Here is a 22,749-nt window from a genome sequence, read left to right on the forward strand (position 1 = left end):
TCACCCCCCCCCTTGTCTTTCTTCCCGGACCTCCTGTCCCATGATCCTCTCGTATCCCCTTTTGCCTATCACCTGTCCAGCTCTCGGCTCTATCCCTCCCCCTCCTGTCTTCTCCTATCATTTTGCATCTCCCCCTCCCCCTCCAGCTTTCAAATCCCTTACTCACTCTTCCTTCAGTTAGTCCTGACGAAGGGTCTCGGCCTGAAACGTCGACTGCGCCTCTGCCTATAGATGCTGCTTGGCCTGCTGCGTTCACCAGCAACTTTGATGTATGTTGCATGTATATGTGATGTTGTTATTCAAATTTGTGGAAGGGAGATCTCCTGATGTAATGAGATCTGTAATGGCCTGTAGATAGCGGCTGATGTTCATTAGTAGGATTGTGGTCTAGAGGGAGTTATGCATGGTAGAGGTTAATGCACTAGATGACAACAGTACCGGCCTTCTGTGGGATTGGGGTTGGTCTGAAGTGAGAGGAGTAGTATGTGTTCAATGGAAGTGAGATTGGAGTGGGTGAGGGCATTGAAGAAGTCAAGGCAATCAATGCCTCATCATCAGTTGAAAATGAAATGATCAAAAGATGTATAGAGTCCAACTGGAGGGGATTACAGATGATGCGTAATTAGTGAAGCAGGGAGTGGCAAAGGAGATTCGTTGCTGAAGAAGTGAGCATGGAAACAAATGCTATAGAAGAAGAGCTCAGCATCTGGCTTAGACATCAGTAAGGTGTGGGGATGATTAAAAACACAGCAGGGCTTAGAGCAGGAGTGAGGCATGGGATCAGATGAGGGGAAGAGAATAGGGGGCAAGGGGTGGGGTATTGGAATGCAAGAAATCTCCCCATTCCCTGCCTTTTCCCAGTTGGTTCTATCTATTACATTTCAGCCTCTATCCCACACATTTGTCCCCCATCTCATCCCCATGTGGTTGACTTTTGTCTCCACAGATGTGACCTGCTGAATTCTTCCAGTACAATATTTATTTGTTCTAGAATCTAGCATCTGCAGTCTCTTGTCATCATAAATTGGATCTTGTCTAGATCATTTTTGCCTTTCTACACTCTTGCAAAATCAGAATAATGACTCATTTCTTGGCACCAAGTCTATCATTTTGCATTATAGTCTGTTGTAATCCAGATAATATAATTACCATTTTGTATATTACAAGCTCTCACAAATAGCATTGTGAATATCAGTTGAGCTATATTGCTGATGTTGATTGAGAGACTAAATATTGGTAGGTTATCAGAGAATAACTTTCACATTCTTCTTTGAAACAGTTCTTTTGAATCTTTCAAGTCCATCTGAGAGAAAACAGGACTTGCTTTGGTTTCATCCAAAAGATGACAGCCACAGAGAGTATAAGGCCAGAAGGGAATCCAAGTGGAGGGAATTTCTGGAGTTGGGTCATTAGTGGGATATTTCCTGACTTCTGTGCTGAAATGTTAAACACAAGAGATTCTGCAGTAACACACAGATGTTGGAGGAACATCTATAAACACATATTCTCTTGTCCTCCTCTTTCAGCATTTTGGAAGGATTGGTCCTTTGGTGATTCCCTAATTCACACTCTGACCGCTGCCCGCCATTCCCCGTTGTACGTCATGATAACCATAGGAGGGGTGACACCTATCCTTTCACTTCTTCTCATCAGTCAGGGACCCATACAGATTTTCCAAGTGAAGCCGTGATTCACTTGCACTTCTTTCAGTCTAGTGTGATGCATTTGGTGTTCACGATGTGGTCTTCATCTGTACTGGAGAAACTTAATGCAGACTGTATGGTCGCTTTGCGCAGCACCAGTGCCTGTCCAGGGAGATGACCCTGAGCTGATTTCCTGCCACTTTAATTCACTATTCCACTCCCACTCTGATCTGTCTGTCTGTGACCTCCTGTACTATTACAACAAGACTCATTGCATGCTTGAGAAATAGCATCACATTATTGCAGCCTGCAGGACCCGATAACAAACTAACCATCATTAGATTATTTATTATTTCCTTCTGGTTGTAAGAGAGCTGGCCATATTTGTCTGCCATATTTTTTCTTTTACATGTAATCTGTCCTGCTGAACATGTCTTAAGAGGCCATAATACTGGAAAACTGGACAGGTGCAAAAAATGATCAAGATTGTTTAATATCTCAAAATATGATGGATCTTGTGTAATAGTACCTGTACAATAAATAGAACATAGAACACTGCAGCATAGTACAGGCCCTTTGGCCCACAATGTTGTGCTGACCTTTAAACCTACTCTAAGATCAATCTAACCCTTCCCATCCATTTTCCATTGTCCTTGTTGTATCTAAGAGTTTTTAAATTACCCTAATGTATCTACCTAATGTATCACCCTGGCAGCGTGTCTCATGCACTCACCACTCTCTGTGTAAAACACTTACCTCTGGCATCCCCCCGCATACTTTTCTCCAATCATCTTAAAATTATGTACCCTGGTATGAGCCATTTCCACCCTGGGAAGTAGTGTCTAACCATCCACTTGATTTATGCCTCTTATCATCTTGTACTCCTCTTTCAAGTTGTAACTTGAATCTAATGTAACAGACCCAAATCGATAAAGTAAGATTAATAGAACCAGCATAATGGATCCTGTCTGTTGATCATGTGAGAGGGTTTAACCGCAATAGATTCTGTGTAGGAACTCAGCATAATAAAATCTGCTAGAGCCCCATAACAACCCTCACCTTTGAAGGCTCATGAAAAATAAAGCATTTATAATCAACTTCACAAGCAAATGATCCCTTCACAATCATGCTTCGGACTTCTAGCAGATTGGAGCCAGGTAGTTGTGCTTCTCTGTATCAATTTCTCTGTTGACTTATGAGATAAAGTTTGGTAGTGATCGTTCTGACCTTAGGTAGTCTGAAATGTTGAGAACATGGGGGTGCTGAGTGGGGGCGAAGGGGTTGAGACAGGGCATTTACAGAATGAGAAGCTAACAGAGTTAGCAAAATCAATATATCCTTGAAAAGGAAGTAGTTAATAAATAAACCACAGATAAATATTAAAGAAATGTCGCAAGGGAATTGTGAAAAGAGGTCTTCGTTGATATCTCATTTCTAAGTCCAGTGTAAACAGCAGAGTATCAGTGTCCAGGGGAGCAGCCACATCAATGATTGTTAAACTGAACAAAATGAAGTCTCTGTATGTACTGATCTTCATTTTAAGCGGCAAAGTTGTGGTTGGTAAGTAAAATGTTGGCAACTGGCTTGCCCACAAAAGGCAGAGGGTAGTAGCAGATGGAGCATATTCTGCCTGCAGGTTGGAAATCAGCAGTGTTCCGCAAAGGGAAAGCAGTTTTTCTGGGATCCCTGCTCTTAGTGATTTTTATAGATGACTTGGATGTCAGAGGTAGTTTTTTTTACACAGAGAGGGGTAGGTGCATGGAATGTGTTGCCGGGGTAGTGGTAGAGGGTGATACGTTAGGGACATTGAAGAGACTTTTAGATAGGCGCATGGATGAAAGAAAAATGGAGGCCTATGTGTGTAGGGTAGACTTACATTATTCAACACCATGGGCTAATGAGCCTGTACTGTGCTATACTGTTCTCTGTTCAATTGATCAATGGATATTTGATTCTGGTAAAGAGCAGTTAGACAACCATGCTGTGTTAACTTTTCTCTTTATATTGTGGATTTTAGCCCATATCTTATGGCAAAGTGATAATTTGCATTAGACAGTTTCACAATCATGTCACTATAACACATAATGTAAAGACTTGGGTATTCTTTTTGGTGCTATCCTGCCTATGGAATTGAAAATCCAGTCGGGGATCCTGCCTATGGAATTGAAAATCCAGTCGGGGATCCTGCCTATGGAATTGAAAATCCAGTCGGGGATCCTGCCTATGGAATTGAAAATCCAGTCGGCGGTTATTATCTTTGCAGGTTGGACTTGTGTTGATACTATTTGATACCACAGAGAGCCTGACAAAGCCACTCTAGTTACTGTCATAGGACAACAGCAGCCCATAAAAAATTAGGATCTACAAACCTTAGCTAGGTATCTGAAAGCATCTAGGAGAGAGGGGATGTCTCCATTAAAGTCTTCCAGAGGATATTAATAATTCTCATTGCCCCCCTATCTCTGGAAGCCACCAATCACTTTCTAGCAGGCTGTCCTAAAGATGTGTATTGGGAATTGCATGAGAAAAGGGATGGGAGGACAGATCCTCAGTTAGATTTTATACAGGATAAACTAGTGAGGGAGAAAATGGAGCATTATTGTTGACTTCATCGGTTTTTTTTGCTGCTATTCCACAGGACTCAGTGAATGGAGGAAAACTCGGTGTACTATACAGCTACTGAGAGAAAGTTGCTTTGAATGACACCTGTTTGTTTAAGGCCGAAGTCCTTGTTATTTGTTGTCTCATGCTTGGTCAATCACAGTTTACTGTTGATTCGTATTTTCTGCCATCAGATGGAATGACTAATGTGTGTTTCTTGGATGCGAACACTGAGGCAGAGGCGAAGGCTGCCAAAGGATCATGTAGCTTTCAAGCTATGCATGGTGTCAATGCAAGTGCCATTTGTGAAGAACAACTTAATATTTATAAAACGTCTTTAACTTAGCAAAATCTGTCGAGGCACAGGAACGATATAGGAAGATAATAGTCAGGGTTCTCAAGCTGGTTCTACAGATTCTAAGGTGTATTTTAAGAAAAAGAATGATATTGGCACTGATTCTATGGTACATGGGACCAACACAGGCTTGATGAACTGTACTGGGAATGACTGGGACAAATGTCCTTCCCAGTACTGTTGGGGAGGGTTTAATTTCAAGTTCAGGCATTTTGCAATCTATGCAAAATGAGGAATGTGAAACAGGATAGACACAAAAGAAAGAAAGGGAGAGGCAAAAGTGGAAGATGGAGAAATTAAGGGCTAAAAAAGAAAAACAGGGCCACAGTGCAAAATAATGCCAAGGCAATGAGGAATGTTAAAAACGCAAGCCTAATGGCTTTAAGGGTTAGTACTGGAAGCATACACAATAGGATATCTATTGATATAAACGGGAATGTTATAAGAACATAAGAAATAGGAGCAGGAGAAGACCATCGAGTCTGCTCCGCCATTCAATAAGTTCATGGCTGATCTGTTCGTGGACCAAACTCTACCTACCTGCCTTTCCCCAGAACCCTTAATTCCCCTGTTATACAAACATCTAACTGTGTCTTAAATGCATCTAATGAGGTAGCCTCTACTGCTTTGGTAGGATTTATACGTGAGCTTCCAAACAATAGTCAAGATGTGAGATACAAATTACAACTGGAGATAGAAAAGGCGTGTGAAAAGGGCAATGTTGTCATGGGTCTTGGTGGATTTCAATCTGCAGGTAGATTGGGAAAATCAGATTGGTGCTGGAGCACAAGAGAAATCATTTGTAGAGTGTGTACAAGATGCCATTTTAGAACAGCCTGTGGCTGAGCTCACTGGGGAAAAGAGAATTCTGGATTCAATGTTGTGTAGTGAACCAGATTTGATTAGGGAGCTTAAAGTAAAGGAAACCTTAGGAGGCAGTGATCATAATATGATAGAATTTACACTGCATTTTCAGAAGGAGAAGCTAAAATCAGATGTATTGGTATTACAGTGGAGTAAAAGGAACTACAGAGGCATGAGAGAGGGGCTGGCCAAACTTTATTTAAAGGGAACACTTGCAGGGATGACAGCAGAGCAGCAATTGGCTGGAGTTTCTGGGAGTAATTTAGAGGCAAAGGATCTGTTCATCCCGAAGAAGAAGAAAAAAGCATTCTAGAGGGAGTATTAGGCAACCATGGCTGACAAGGGAAATCAAAGACAACATAAAAGCAAAACAAAAGCTGAATGGTCTGACGGTAAATAAGTCACCTGGACTAGATGAACTGAAGAGATGTGGGGCATTAGTAGTGATCTTTCAAGAATCACTAGATTTTAGAATGATTCCAATAGACTGAAAATCACTATTGTTACTCCACTCTTTAAGAAGGGAGAGAGGCAAGAGACAGGAAATTGTAGGTCAGTTAACCTGACTTCAATGGTTGGCAAGGTGTTAGAGACCTGATGGATTTGTTGCAGCCTTCATCTGCCTTTATAGCTGTTGAGTTCAAAGTAACTTCGTCCGCCTATTCCACCGTTGAGGTCTTGGTTGGATTGTTCTTTGTCAGGGACTTCACCTTGACCTTACCGCCATGGGTAACTCTACCAGGAGCATAGCTCCAGACGGCATCGCTCTCAGGATCTCAGGACCACACAATCTTCTCCACCGCAACAAAGTGACAATCCACGGAGAAGGATCGAAGCCAACAGATGTGCAGAATTAGAAGAAAAGAGAAGAAAATGGAAAGAGAGGCCAAAGCCCAAACTGCCATCTGGAACTACCTGTCCTGAATGTGGAAGAACTTTCAAAACCAAGATTGGACTCATAAGCCACTTGAGAGCCCATAAATAGATCAACAGAATGAAGACCATCATCCTCGACCTCGAGGGATGGCCACGACGACAACGTTGGGGACCATTCTAAAGGATGGGGTTTCAGGGTACTTTGAGGCACATGATAAAATAGGTTGAAGTCAGCATGGTTTCCTTAAGGGAAAATCTTGCCTAACAAATCTGTACGAATTTGTTGAAGAACTAACAAGCAGGATAGACAAAGGAGAGTCAGTGGATGTTGGTTGCTTGGATTTCAGAAGGCCTTTGACAAGGTGCTGCACATGAGATTAATAAAAAAAAATAAGCACCCTTGGTACAGTACTACAGGAAAGATACTAGCATGGACAGCAGATTGGCTGACTGGCAGGAGGCAAAGAGTTGCAATAAAGGGGCCCTTTCTGTTTGGCTACCTGTGTCTAGTGGTGTTCTGTAGGGTTTAGTGTTGGCTCCAATACTTTCCATATTGTATGCTAATGATCTGGATGATGGAATTGATGGCTTTGTGGTCAAGTTTGTGGGTGATACAAAGATAAACTTGGGGGGTGGGTAGTGTAGAGGAAGCAAGGAGTCTGCAGGAGTTCTTGGACAGATATGGAGAACAAGCAAGGAAGTGGCAGGTGGAATAGTGTAGAGAAGTGAATGGTCATGCACTTTGATAGAAGGAATAAAGGTGTGGACCATTTGCTAAGCAGGGAGTGAATTCAGAAATGGGAGATGCAGAGGGACTTTAGAGTCTTAGTGCAGAACTCCCTAAAGGATAACTTGCAGATTGAGTTGGTAGTAAGTTAGGCAAGTACAACATTAGCGTTTATTTTGAGAAGACTAGAATATAAAAGCATGGATGTAATACTGAATCTTTATAAGGTATTGGTTAGACCCCATTTTGAGTATTGTGAGCAGTCTAGGGCCCTTTATCTAAGGAAGGATGTGCTGGCATTGGAGAGGGTCAAGAGTAAGTTCACAAGAATGATCCTGGAATGAAAGGGTTGACATATGAGGAGAGTTTGATGACTGTGGGATTGTACTCAATCGTGTTTAGAAGAATGAAGAGGGTTGCATTGAAACCTACCAAATACTGGAAGTCTAGATCAAATGGATGTGGAGAGGATGTTTTCAGTGGTATGAGAGTCTAGGGCCAGAAGGCAGACCTTCAGAATCCAAGGACATCTCTTTAGAACTGAGATGAGGAGGTATTTCTTTAGTCAGAGAGTGGTGAATCTGTGGAAGCCAAGTCATTGGGTATACTTAAAGTGGAGATTGATAGCTTCTTGATTAGTAATGGTAACGGGGGGGGGGGCAAGGCAAGAGAATGAGGTTGAGTGGGATAATAAATCAACCATGATGGAATGGGTGACTTAATGGGTGAATGGTGTAACTCTATTCCTGTGTTGTCTTTTTCTGATATTGGTTTTCTCATCCTTCCACTGAACTTGAAGGATTTTGCAGAGACGATAGTGTTTTTATCAAAATGTATTAGGCAGGTTAGGGACATGAAAAGGTGAAATATTAAAGGGAATAAATAAAACAATTGGGCAGGAGGTTAGAACTTAATTATTAGAGATTCCAACTTTTGGACAGGATATTAACTGAAACCCCTTTAGATCTCTCAGGCCAGTGCTTTATTTTGAAGAAGACAAGCTAATGCTTTATTTTGAAGAATAGTAGCAGAAGGCAGAGGTATCCCCAGCATCAATATTCATCCCTCAAACTAATTAGCTAAAAAAAAGTTCATTGCATCTTTGCTGTGTGCCTGCCACATTTCCTACAATAAGTCAGTGATTAAACTTCAATATCTATGTGAGAATGCTGGGAAATAGGCTGAAATCAGTATGGTTTCCTTAAGGGGAAATCTTGCCTGACAAATCTGTTGGAATTCTAACAGGTAGCATAAACAAAGGAGAATCAGTGGATGTTGTTTACTTGGATTTTCAGAAGACCTATGACAAGGTGATGCACATGAGACTGCTAAAAAAGATAAGGGCCTAATTCTTCTCCTATGTCCTATGGCCTTAGAAGAGCATTAGACATAGGAGCAGAATTAGTCCATTCAGCCCTTTGAGTCTGCTGTGTCATTCCATCATGGCTGATCCCAGATTCCGCTCAACCCCATTCACCTGTTTTCTCGCCATATCCTTTGATCCCCTGACCGATCAGGAAACGATCAACTTCCACTTTAAATATACCCATGGACTTGGCCTCCACTGTAGTCTGTGGCAGAGAATTCCACAGATTTACTACACTCTGGCCGAAAAAAATTCCTCCTTACCTCAGTTCTAAAGGGTCGCCCCTCAATTTTGAGGCTGTGTCCTCCAGTTCAGGATACCCAAACCATAGGAAACATTCTCTCCACATCCACCCTATCTAGTCCTTTCAACATTCAGTAGTCTTCAATGATGCCCCCCCCCCCACCGAACATTGTTCTAAATTCCAGTGAGTACAGGCCCAAAACTGCCAAATGCTCCTCACATTTTAACCCCTTCATTCCCGGATTAATCCTTGTAAACCTCCTCTGGACTCTCTCCAATGACAACACATCCTTTCTGAGATATTCTTCAAGTTTAGCCTGACTAGTATCTTATAAAGGCTCAGCATTATCTCCTTGCTTTTATATTCTATTCCCCTTGACATAAATGCCAACATTGCATTTGCCTTCTTTACCACAGACTCAACCTGTAAATTAACCTTCTGGGAGTTTTGCATGAGGACTCCTAAGTCCCTCTGCACCTCTGATGTTTGAATCTTCTCCCCATTTAGATAATAGTCTGCACTGTTGTTCCTTTTAGCAAAATGCATTATCATACATTTCCCAACATTGTATTACATCTGTCACTTTTTTTGCCCATTCTTCCAATTAGTCAGAGTCCGGCTGTAATCGCATTGCTTCCTCAGCACTACCTACTCCTCCACCTATCTTTGTATTATATCATCCACAAGCTTTGCCACAAAGCCATCAATTCCATTATCTAAATAACTGACAAACAATGTGAAAAGTATCGGTCCCAATACTGACCCCCGAGAAACACCACTAGTCACCGGCAGCCAACCTGAAAAGACCCCTTTATTCCCATTCGCTGCCTCCTACCTGTCAGTCATTCTGCTATCCATGCCAGTATATTCCCTGTAAAGCCATGGGATTTTACGTTGTTAAGCAGCCTCATGTGTAGCATCTTTTCAAAACACCGTCTGAAAATTCAAGTAAATGACATCCACTGCCTCTTTGTCCACCTTGCTTGTTACTTCCTTGAAGAACTCTTATCAAATTTGTCAGACGAAATTTCTCTTTACAGAAACCATGCTGACTTTGACTTGTGTTATCAATCGTCTCCAAGTACCTGGAAACCTCATCCTTAATAATGGACTTCAACATTCTCCCAACCACTGAGTTTAGGCTAATTGGCCTATAATTTCCTTTCTTTTGCCTTCCTCTCTTCTTAAAGAGTGGAGTGACATTTGCAATATCCCAGTCCTCTGGGACCATGCCAGAATCAAGTGATTCTTGAAAGATCATTACTCATGCCTTCATTATCTCTTCAGCAACCTCTCTCAGGACTCTGGGATTTAGTCCATCTGGCTCAGGTGACATATCCACCTGAAGTCCTTTGAGTTTGCCTAGCACCTTTTCCTTTGTAATAGCAATGGCACTCACTTCTGTTCCCTGACACTCACGGACCTCTGGCACACAATTAGTGTATACCACAGTGAAGACAGATGCAAAAGTACGCATTAAGTTCATCTGCCATTTCTTTGTTCCCCATTACTACCTCACCTGTATCATTTTACAGTGGTCCATTATCAATTCTCACCTCACTTTTACTCTCTATACAATTGAAAAAACTTCTGGTATCCTGCTTTATATTATTGTCTAGTCTGCCCTCATATTTCATCTTTTCCCTTCTTATAGCTTTTTTGTTGTTTTTTGTTGGATTTTAAAAGCTTCCCAATCATCCAACTTCCCACTCACTTTTCCTACCTTATATGTCATTTCCTTGGCTTTTATGCGGTCCTTAACTTCCTTTGTCAGCCACAGTTGCTTACCCCTGCCATTTGAGAACTTCTTCCTCTGTGAGACACACCTATTCTGTAGCTTGTGAACTATTCCCAGAAACTTCAGCCTTTTCTGCTCTGCTGTCATCCTCACAGTATCCTCCTCCAATCCACCTGGGCAAACTCCTCCCTCATGGCTTTGTAATTCACTTTAATCCATTGCGATATTGATACATGTGAGTTATGCTTCTCTCTCACAAATTGCAGTATGATTTCAATCATGTTATGATCACCGTCTCCTAAGCGTTCCTTTACATTAAGCTCCCTAATAAGATCTGGGTTATTACACAGCACCCAATCTAAGATGGCCTTTCCCCAAGTAGGCTCAAACACAAGTTGCTCAAAAAAGCCATCTCATAGGCATTCAACAAATTCTCTCCCTTGCAATCCAATACTGACCTGGTTTTTCTAATATTGAAATCCCCCAGTACAATTGTGTTATTACCCTTATTACATGCCCTTTCCAGCTCCCTTTGTAATCTCAATCCCACATCTTGGCTACTATTTGGAGGCCTATATATGATTCCCATAATGGTTTTTTGACTCTTAACAATTTCAAAGATTTAACATTCTCTGACCCTATGTTATCTCTTTCTAAAGATGTAATTCCATCTCTTACCAACAGAGCCACACCACCACCTAGTCCTTTTGATTCAAAGTATATCCTCCAATGTTAAATTCCCAACTATGGCCTTCTTTCAGCCATAACTCAGTGATGCCCACATAATCATACCAACCAAACTCTAATATCGCCATGAGTTTGTCCACCTTATTCGGAATGTTACACGCTTTTAAATACAGCACTTTCAGTCCTGCATTCTCTGCCTTTCTGAATTTTGACTCTGTGGTATAATTTAACTCTTTGTCTGCATTTGTACCCAATCATTGGCTTGTCCTTCCTTACGTTCATGTTACACCCATCATCTACTTATAAACCTGCTGGCTCATCCTCAGCTCTATCATCCTGGTTCCCATCTCCCTGCCATATTAGTTTAAACCACTCCTAACAGCTCTAGTAAATCTGCCCACAAGAATAGTGCTCCCGCTCAGATTCAATTGCAACCCATCCCTTTTGTACAGGTCCCACCTTCTCCAGAAGAGGTCCAAATTATCCAGAGATCTGAATCCCTGACCCCAGCTCCAATTCTTCAGCCACACATTTATCTGCCATCTCATACTATTTCTATCCTCCCTGTTGCATGGCAGAGACAGCAATCCTGAGATTACTACCTTTGAGGTCCTGCTTCTCAGCTTCCTTCCTAACTCCCTATATTCCTTTTTCATGATCTCCCCCCTTTTTCTTCCTATGTCGTTGGTACCACTATGTACCATGACTTCTGACTGCACACCCTCCCTCTTCAGGATATTGTGGACGCATCCAGAAACATCTTGGACCCCGGCACCTGGGAGGTAAACTACCATCCATGTTTCCTTTTTACGTCCACAGGGACATCTTATCTGTACCCCTATCTATAGAGTCCCCTATTACTCGGGCCATCCTCTTCAGTTCCCTACCCCTTTGAGCCACAGGGCCAGACTCAGTGCCAGAGCCATGGCCGCTGTTGCTTACCCCAGGTAGGTCATCTCTCCCTCCCCCCACCCCCCACCTCACAGTAGTCTGCTGTAGGCTTGGGGTGACTACCTCTCTGTAAAACATAGTACATAGAATGGTACAGCACAGTACAGGCCCTTTCAGTACGCTGGATGAACTCAGCAGGTCGGGCAGCATCAGTCAGAAACGATGAGTCGATGTTTCGGGCCGGAACCCTTCGTCAGGACTGAAGAATGAAAGATGGGGAAGGATTTGAAGAATGCTTGTAGCGTCAGTTTACAGACCAGTAATTTGAAAGACAAAGGGGAGGGGGAGGGGAAGCATTGACGTCATAGCCCTGAAAACAATGGGTGGTAGTAGAAGGAGGCGGAACCATGAGGGAGCTGGGGGAGGGGGTAGAGTGAAATAGGGTTAGAGGAAGGAAGGGGGAGGGAATTACCGGAAGTTGGAGAATTCTGTGTTCATATCAAGGGGCTGGAGACTACCTAGATGGTTTATGAGGTGTTGCTCCTCCAACCTGAGTTTAGCCTCATCATGGCAGTAGAGGAGGCCATGTATGGACATATCTGAATGGGAATGGGAAGCAGAGTTGAAGTGGGTGGCTACCGGGAGATCCTGTCTGTTGTGGCGGACAGAGTGGAGGTGCTTGACGAAGCGGTCCCCCAATCTGCGTCAGGTTTCACTGATGTAGAGGAGGCCGCACTGGGAGCACCGGATGCAATAGATGACCCCAACAGACTCACAAGTGAAGTGTTGCCTCACCTGGAAGGACTGTTTGGGGCCCTGAATGGTTGCAAGAGATGAGGTGTAGGGACAGGTGTAGCACTTACACTTACAGGGATAAGTGCCAGGTGGGAGATCAGTGGGGATGGACGTGTGGATAAGGGAGTCGCGGAGGGACCGACCCCTGTGGAAAGCGGAGAGGGGTGGAGAGGGAAAGATGTACTTAGTGGTGGGGTCCTGTTGAAGGTGGCGGAAGTTGCGGAGGATAATGTGCTGGATCCGGAGGCTGGTGGGGTGGTAGGTGAGGACAAGGGGAAGTCTGTCCCTGTTGTGGTTGCGGGAGGATGGGGTGAGGGCCGAAGTGTGGGAAATGGAACAGTCCTTACAGGTGAGACAACACTTCACTTGTGAGTCTGTTGGGGTCATCTATTGCATCTGGTGCTCTCGGTGAGGCCTTCTCTACATCGGTGAAACCCGACGCAGATTGGGGGACTGCTTCGTCGAGCACCTCCACTCTGTCCGCCACAACAGACAGGATCACCCAGTGGCCACCCACTTCAACTCTGCTTCCCATTCCCATTCAGATATGTCCATACATGGCCTCCTCTACTGCCATGATGAGGCTAAACTCAGGTTGGAGGAGCAACACCTCTTATACCATCTAGGTAGTCTCCAGCCCCTTGGTATGAACATAGAATTCTCCAACTTCCGGTAATTCCCACCCCCCCCGCTTCCTCTATCCCTATTTCACTCTACCCCCTCCCCCAGCTCCCTCATGGTTCCGCCTCCTTCTTCTACCACCCATTGTTTTCAGGGCTATGAAGTCAATGCTTCCCCTCCCCGACCCTTTTGCCTTTCAAATTACTGGTCTATCAACTGACGCTACAAGCATTCTTCAAATCCTTCCCCATCTTTCATTCTTCAGTCCTGACGAAGGGTTCTGGCCCGAAACGTCAACTCATCGTTTCTGACTGATGCTGCCTGACCTACTGAGTTCATCCAGTGTACTGGAAGTGTTGCTTTGATCTTTTACAGCATCTGCAGATTATTTTGTGTTTACAGTACAGGCCCTTCGGCCCACAATGTTGTGCCAACCCTTAAACCCTGCCACCCATATAACCCCCCCCCTTAAATTCCTCCATATACCTATCTAGTAGTCTCTTAAATTTCACTAGTGTATCTGTCTCCGCCACTGACTCAGGCAGTGCATTCCACGCACCAACCACTCTCTGAGTAAAAAAACCTTCCTCTAATATCCCCCTTGAACTTCCCACCCCTTACCTTAAAGCCATGTCCTCTTGCATTGAGCAGTGGTGCCCTGGGGAAGAGGCGCTGGCTGTCCACTCTATCTATTCCTCTTAATATCTTATATATCTCTATCATGTCTCCTCTCATCCTGCTCTCCAAAGAGTAAAGTCCTAGTTCCCTTAATCTCTGATTATAATGCATACTCTCTAAACCAGGCAGCATCCTGGTAAATCTCCCCTGTACCCTTTCCAATGTTTCCACATCCTTCCTATAGTGAGGCGACCAGAACTGGACACAGTGCTCCAAGTGTGGCCTAACCAGAGTTTTATAGAGCTGCATCATTACCTTGCGACTCTTAAACTCTATCCCTCGACTTACGAAAGCTAACACCCCATAAGCTTTCTTAACTACCCTATCTACCTGTGAGGCAACTTTCAGGGATCTGTGGACATGTACTCCCCAGATCCCTCTGCTCCTCCACACTACTAAGTATCCTGCCGTTTACTTTGTACTCTGCCTTGGAGTTTGTCCTTCCAAAGTGTACCACCTCCTGTCTAAGTGTAGTTCCTGTCTATCACTGCTTCACTTTCCCTAACAAGCTGAAGGTCAGCGAGCTGCAGCTCCAGTTTCCTAACACGGTCTCTAAGGAGCTGCAGCTCAATGCACCTGGCGCAGATATGGCCATCGGGGAGACTGGGAGTCTCCTGGAAAATTCCACATCTGACACCCAGAACAGAACACTGGCTCTGTAGACAATACCCCCTATTCTCTCAAGATTTAAAAAAGTAAAGAATGAACTTACCTACTTGCCTTGCTTCTGTCTGTTTTCGCAGATGCCTTGTTGAGCCAAAACCTTACTACTCTGCCTCAGACTACTCTGACGACGACCACTCCCATGATGACCGCTCTGCTAAGCGGTACCTTTCCTTTATAGAAACTGGCTTTCCCGTCAAAAATCTTTGTCAGACCTGCATGGGAATGCTCCTGTTGCTTCTGCGCAGTACTCCAGTCAACATGAAAGGCCCGATATCTGCTAATCCTCTAGGAGGATGGAGCCAAAGAAGACGGCCTGTCTTGTGGTTGGAGTGGGAAAGAGGAATGGTGCTTGTTTTGATGTTTACACAGGAGATTCTGCAGATGCTGGAAATCCAGAGTAACACAGACAAATTGCTGGAGGAACTCAGCGGGCCACGCAGGAAATATGGGAAGGAGTAAACAATTGACATTCTGTTAGAGAGCCTTCATCAGGTCTGGAAAGGAAAGGCGAAATAAGCTAGAGTAAGAAGGTGAAAGGAGGGGAAGCAGTACAAGTTAGAAGGTGATAAGTGAAGTAGGTGGATGGTAGAGAGGAGGCGAAGTGTGAAACTGGCAGATAATATGTGCAAAAGAAGAAGGAATCTCATAGGAGAGGAGAGTGGACCCTGGGAGAAAGGGAAAGAGTAGGGGCACCGGGGGTAGGTGATACACAGATGAGGAGAAGAAAAGAGGTAAGTGTGGAGCCAGAGTGGGGAATGGAAGAAGAGGGGAGGAGAGGGGGAAAAATTACCAGAAGTTAGAAAAATTGATATTCATGCCATCAGGTTAGAAGTTACACAGACAGAATACTATATCAGGTGTTGCTCCTCCAACCTGAAAGTGCAGTAGAGGAGGCCATGAACCGACGTGGCAGAATGGGAATGAGGATTGGAATTAAAATGGTTGGCCACCAAGAAATCCTGCTTGTTGCGGATGGAGCAAAGGTGCTCGACAAAGTGGTCTCCCAATATACGTCAGGTTTCACTGATGTAGAGGAAGCAGTGGATACAGTAGATGACTCCCAACAAACTTGCAGGTGAAGTGTTGCCCTGAATAGAGGTGTGGGAGGAGATAAATGGGCAGCTGCCGCACTTCTTCCACTTGCAAGTGTAAGTGGCAGGAGAGTGATTAATGGATCATGGCGATCCTTACAGAAAGTAGAGAGTGGGAGGAAGGTAAAGATGTGTTTGGTGGTAGAACACCATGGAAGATAACAGAAGTTGTGGAGAATGATGTGTTGGATGTGGGGGCTCACAGGGTGGCATGCAGAACTCTAACCCTGTTAAGGCGGCGGAAAGATGGGGTCCAGGGAATAGAGAAAATGCGGATGGGGCAGCATCAATGGTGGAGGAAGGGAAACCCTGTTCTTTGAAGAAGGAGGACATCTCTAATGTCCTGAAAGGAATGCCTCATCCTAGGAACAGATGCAGTGGAGAGACAGATGCAAGAAACTGAGAGAAAGGATTTTTACAGTAGACAGGGTGGAAAGAGGTATAATCAAGATAGCCATGGGAATTGGTAGGTTTATAAAAGATGTTGGTAGACAGTTTGACTCCAGAGATGGAGATAGAGAGATTGAGAAAGGGAAGGGTGGTGTCAGAAATGTACCAAGTGTATTTAAGGACAGGGTGGAAGTTGGAAGAAAAGTTGATGAAATTGACAAGCTCAGCATGGGTGCATGGAGCAGCACCAGTGCAGTCATTTATGTAGTGGATGAAGAATTGGGGACCATGAACAGTGAAAGTTTGGAACATGGGCTGTTCCATGTAGCCAACAAAAAGGCAGGCATAGTTGGGGACATGCGGGTGCCCATGACTACACCTTGGGCTTGGAGCTGAAAGAGAAATTGTTGAGTGTGAGGATCAGTTCCACCAGACAGATGCAGGTGGTGATGGAGGGGAAAGAAGCGGAGAGCTTTTAAGATTTTCTTGATGGTGGGGTAGAAATGTATAGGGACTGGGCATCCATGGTGAAAGTGAGGCAATCAGGGCCAGTGAACTGCAAGTTGTTGAAGACATCAAGAGCATGTGAAGTGCCATGGATGTAAATGGAAAGGGACTGATCCAAGGGGGATAGAATGGAGTCAAGGTATGCGACAGTTCAATGAGGCAGGAGCTGGCAGAAACGATGGGCCTACCCCGACAGTCAGGTTTGTGGATCTTGGGTAGGAAGTAGAATGGAACAGTTTGGATACGAGAACTATGCAGTTGGTGACAGTGGATGGGAGCTCTCCAGAGTTGATGATGTTGGTTGATGGTCCTGAGTGCAGTCCTTTTCAAGGGGTAAGTAAGAGGATGTGTCTGAGAGTTGCCACCTGGCCTCAGCATGATGGGGGTCAATTCGCCGCACCACAATAGCATCTCCTTTGTCTGCGGTTTGATGGTAAGGTTGGGATTGGAGCGGACAGAGTGGACGGCAGTGCGCACGGACGGAGTGGATGGCAGTGCGCACAGACAGAGTGGAGTGCAGTCTTATCCCACATTGTACCCTAATGCTATCAAATCTATGTGACTGTAGTGATCCTGTAGATAATACCTTAATTAATACTGTGGAGGTTTAGTCTCTCAGTATATTTAAGACTGAACAATAGATTTTCTCGCTGTGAAGGGCATGACAACGGGATTAGTGTCGGAGAACCGTCCTGAGGCAAAAGTTCAGCTGTGGTGTTATGAAATGATAGAGCTGGCACAAGAACTGAATACATACTCCTGCTTATATTCCTCATGCTCTTACAATCACTGTACTGTAAATGGTCTTTTCTTGCCTTTCATTTTCAGTGATGAAGTGTTTATGTTGATAATTTAGACATTGGCATTGCCAGCAGCCATGCTTTATCACTGGGCCTGACATCTGCATTACCTTTAATCTGAGATTAAAGGTGATTCCAATTTAGAGTGTTGATGTTTCTTTTCCCTTTCAGCCCTTGATGGGCAAGCAATTTCTGATAAGGCTGAAGAATATATCCTCTTTTCCAGGACAGCGGAGTCCTCTGAATGACTACCACCGTTCCAAGGGAGTGCAGCTTCAGTTTGGATCGATTCGCATAGAGGCGGTACCTATGTCAGAGGAACAATGTGCAGGCCAGTGTACCAGTGAGCTTCAGTGCAGGTACAAGCCTCTCTGCAAACCCTCTCCAATTTACCAGTGTAAAGAGTCAGAGTCATAGAGCACTACTGCACAGAAACAGGCCCTTCAGCCCATCTAGTCCATGCCGAACAATTATTCTGCCTAGTCTCGTTGACCCACTCCTGGACCATAGCCCTCCATACCCTCCATCCATGTACATACCACTTAAATGTTAAAATCAAACCCACATCCACCACTTCTGTTGGCAACTTGTTCCACAATCTCTCCACCCTCTGAATGAAGAAGATTCCACCTCAAGTTCCTATTAGATATTTATTTCACCTTTCACCCTTAACCTATGACCTCTAGTACTAGTCCCACCCAACCTCAGTAGAAAAAAACCTGGTTGCATTTACCCTATTTATACCCTTCATAATTTTATATGCCTCTATCAAACCTATGCTCATTCTTCTATGCACCAGGGAATAATGTCCTAACCTAGTCAAGCTTTCCCTATAACTCAAGCCCTTAGGTCCCAGTAACATCCTTGTAAATTTTCTCTGTACTCTATCAATCTTATTGATGTATTTCCTGTAGGAAAGTAATCAAAACAACACACAATACTCCAAATTAAGCTTCACCAATGCCTTATACAACTTCATAGTAATTTCCCCACATTCTCTCTGTGACTCCCTTGTCCATTCGCTCTTCCCCACTGATCTCCCTCCTGAATCTTATCCAAACTGGCTTCCCTCTTACCCCTTCTATTCTCCTCACCTGCCCATCACATCCCTCTGATGCCCTTCCTCCTTTCCTTTCTTCCATAGTTTTCTCTCCTCCCTTATTAGATTCTTGCTTCTTCAGCCCTTTACTTTTTCTACCTATCACCTCCCAGCTTCTCACTTCAACCCCCCTCCCCATCCACCTACCATTCCCCTTTTTCACCTATCACCTTTCAGCTTGTACTCCTTTCCCTCCCCCACCTTCTTATTCTGCCATCTTCCTTTTCCTTTCCAGTCCTTATGAAGGGTCTCAGCCTATTTAAATGTCGCATGTTTAGTCTCCTCCATAGATGCTGCCTGACCTGTTAAGTTCCTCCACTATTTAGTGTGTGTTACTCAATATAACATCCCAACTTTATTGTTTAATTTACAATAAAGTTTACTGTGATAAAAATAGAATCTCTGGAGACAGAGCTGAGTTTCCCACTTTTGGATTAGGAATTTCAATTTCTAGGGTTTGAGGCTTGGAGCTCACCTCTGACCTCAGTTTGCAGCAGGTATACATCCCCTGACCTGGACAACTGTTTCAGCCCATGAGGCTTGCATGTAGGTTTACCTAGAGGAAGGTTGGGTGTGGGTGATATTCAGCTACATAGGCTGCTGGCAGTGGCACAGCTAATGCTGCCTGTGTTGCACGTTGAAAATTCAAACATAATTAGAAACTTCTGAAAATGTAAAACCCTAAAGTCCTTTACATGTCTTCTAACCTTGAGTTTTGCCCAAGTTCTACAGGCCAATTTCTAACTCTCACATGTTATTCACCCACTATTGCTTGCTGAATTACGAGTTACTGGTGTGGCGATATTTTGAACTAACTACTCTTGCCCTCTTTTTCAAAACAAAAGGAAGGTGGATCATTTCCTCATTGGTCTAACTATTCTCTTTTCTACCATATCATGAGTTCATTAACTCTTTGAGATCTCTGGCCCATTGGCAATTCTTTCCTTTTCACCAATACTGGTGGTGGTTCCTTTAACACCCAAAAACATAAGATATGGAATTCCCTCTTTAACCCTTCCTCCCCTTTCTCTAATATCTCCTGATGTGATTTGCTGACAGCTTACCTGTCTGAATGTGGGTTTGTGAAGGGGCAAATAAAGGACAGACTCTATCTGTGTTCATGGTAACTGCTTTACGTGTGACTGCAAGAAACTGCAGTGAAATGAGGACATCACAAAAACCAACCTCCCCTTCAATTCTCACTGCTTCGGTAAAACAGCCAGTATAATTAAAGACCCCACCTCCCCTGGACATTCTTTCTTCTCCCCTCCTCCATTGGGTGAAAGATACAATAGCCTGAAAGCACATACCGCAAGGCTCAATGACAGTTTCTATCATGCTGTAATACAGTAAGACTACTAAATAGTTTCCTGGTACCTGTTGGACCCTTGACCTCACGATCTACCTCATTACACGTTATTGTTTACCTGCACTGTACTTTCTCTCTAGCTGTTACAGGCATTCTACTTTGTTATTATTTTACCTTGTACTATCCAAGTACATGGTGTAATGATCTGATTGGTATGAACAGTGTGAAGACAAGCCTTTCACCGTATATTGGTATATGGGACAATAATAAACCACTACCAAAGGAGATTTTTCAAAGACTTTGATATTAGAGCAGCGAAGTGAGATGGATTGAATATGTCTTTCAAAGAACCGCCCAAAGCGCTGTTAGTAGATGACCTCTGTGTTATGAAACTACCTGAGATGTTTTACCATAAAGACTGTCTCATTGGTATGTGGGTACACTTTCAGTGGGATTGGTGGACTGTGATAGCAAAAGCTCTTGGTTATCCCACCAATTCCATAAGATCTCAACGAGAGGTCAAGCAATCATAAGGCAGCCCACAAAAAAAACTCAGAAGAGGAAAAGCTGAGTTGAGAAAAAATTAACATAACCTGTGGAAGAAAGTTAAGCCTGAGAATTAAGGGTAAATAAAATCATGATAACAGCAGGGTGAGAGCAGATGGGGTCTGTCTACTGACACTAATTAGCGATAAATCCTGACAGAAATGAAGAGTGATGAGGGACTGATAACACATGGATGTAGTGTGTCAGGAGGAACCCTTAGCCCTCAAGTCTACACGACTAGTGTCTAGGTTTCTTATAATCAATGGGGAGGAACCGTTGGTCTTCAAGTCTAAGTGACTAACGGCTTGGTTTCTTCTAATTAATGGAGAACTCATTGTGTACATGAGAACACTAGGTCTAATTTTGTGTAAGGTATGGAAGCAGCCTGAACCTTGTCGATAAGGTCTAAACAGGAACTCTAGACCTCTGAAAACTGCTGAACTGCATGTATTTTAACCTCTAAAAGACCATGCTTGTGCTCTCTTTAGCAGAGTCTCTTAGTGGGCTCTCCGTGATCACTTAATAAAGTAATTAAACCAAATACCGGGGTCTGGGTCTTTGCTTAAGTCTAGTTGGCGATAGTAAATTTCTCTGACATGACCTTTCCATCCAGTGAGATCTTGTGGAATTCATTGCCACAGACAACAGTGGAGGCCAAGTCACTGGGCATATTTAAAACAGAGATTGGTAGGTCCTTGATTAGTCATGGCATCAAAAGTTATGGGGAGAAGAAAGGAGAATGGGGTTGAGGTGGATAGTGAAGAGTCATGATGGAATTTGTGAAGGATCCCTCCTATCCGTCCCACAATCTCTTTAATCCCTATTATCAGGCAGGAGGTACCATAGCATTAGGATAAGGACTGTTGGGATAGGAAACAGTTTCTTCTCCCAGGCTGTGAGACTACTGAACTCCCTGCCACCATGCAGGTCTCATTGTATATGAAGTGCCACTAGCATTATACTGTTCACGTTTTAACTAGTGTTGTAAATGCATCTTATGCTAAATGTCAGTATTCTGGAATATATGTTATTTGTTAATTTATTTATGGTAATATTACTTTATATGTTGAATGTGAGTTATATGTACTTTGTTGTGCACCTTGGTTCAGAGGAACGTTGTCTTGGTTGGCGGTATACATGCATATGATTGAATGACAATAAACTTGAACTTATGTTTTGCATTTGGCATTACATGGAAAGGAAAGATTCACAGAGGTTTTTTAAGGAAGGAAACTGCCACTTCACCAATCCAGTTTATTTATATCTACGGCCCTTTGAAATGGGCTAACATTCAGGGACAGTTTGGAATGTCAACAAGTACAGACCAAGTGATTGAATAGTTTAAAAAAATGCTCTCTTTTTCACTTAGGTCCTTTAATTATGACTTGCAGAACAAGGAGTGTCAACTTCTGCCCTGGACCAGTCACACTGCAAGCACAGAGCGAAAAAGACACATCCATGTTGATCTGTACGAGAAGAAAGGTGGGTCTTTTTTCCTCCTCTTACAAAATATACATTTGTTTCCCGAAGGTGTGAGAATTGCAGTGAATTCCAGACTTGCCCATCCACCACCACATTTTGAATGAGAAATTACTTTCTTATCCCTTGCCTATTCTGTCATGTTAGTATAACAAACGAGTCTAGCAAATCCCTCCTCTTCACTTACATTTCCTAACAGTGTCCACTATCCCATCCCCATGTTTGTTGACATGAATCAAAGAGCAATGAAAAGATACTTTTGGAATAGCATTATCTAAATATAACTAAGCTGTTTGAAGCAAAAATAATACCAGTCACATGTGAGTCAAATGTAGGTAATGTTAAAACCAAGTTTACAGTGAAATTGTAAGCAGAAGGTTAAACTGATAATGATTAGCCAAGACTTGGTCACTGTCATTTTAGTCAAATCTAAAACAGAACTACACATTAAAATAACATTCAAAATAGGGCAGCTGTCTCAATTTTTTTGAACTATGTACAGTATTACTCAGAGAGCAGCCCAGGGAGTCTCTAGTGCTCACACAAGTATTTTGTCCTCATTTCTCTTAATAGTTTTAATCCTTCGATGTTGTAATTACCTCTGGCAATATTGTAAAATACTCACTATTTTACTGAACTCTTCTCATCTCACACAAATAACATACACATTTCCTTTAACATGGGCTGTAACTCATTTACAGTAACATGAGACGGGTGACCCTGCCTCTAGGGCTAATCTGGAATAATTTTGAAGTACACTTTGTCTGCATTCCACA

General features: G+C 43.3%; 1 protein-coding gene across 1 annotated transcript in view; it reads left to right on the forward strand.

Annotated features, from left to right (window-relative positions):
* The first annotated feature begins 3,048 nt into the window (after nucleotides 1-3,048).
* The window catches only part of mst1 (macrophage stimulating 1), a 90,012-nt gene continuing 70,311 nt past the window's right edge, over nucleotides 3,049-22,749 (forward strand). Inside the window, exons 1-3 of the mRNA XM_063067771.1 lie at nucleotides 3,049-3,203; nucleotides 17,767-17,899; nucleotides 21,864-21,976. Coding sequence (XP_062923841.1) covers nucleotides 3,131-3,203; nucleotides 17,767-17,899; nucleotides 21,864-21,976 — 319 coding nt within the window. The 5' untranslated portion in view covers nucleotides 3,049-3,130. The remainder of the gene's footprint in view (nucleotides 3,204-17,766; nucleotides 17,900-21,863; nucleotides 21,977-22,749) is intronic.

This window comes from Mobula hypostoma, chromosome 15 (assembly GCF_963921235.1).
Source record: "Mobula hypostoma chromosome 15, sMobHyp1.1, whole genome shotgun sequence".
In the NCBI taxonomy this organism is placed as follows: Eukaryota; Metazoa; Chordata; class Chondrichthyes; order Myliobatiformes; family Myliobatidae; genus Mobula; species Mobula hypostoma.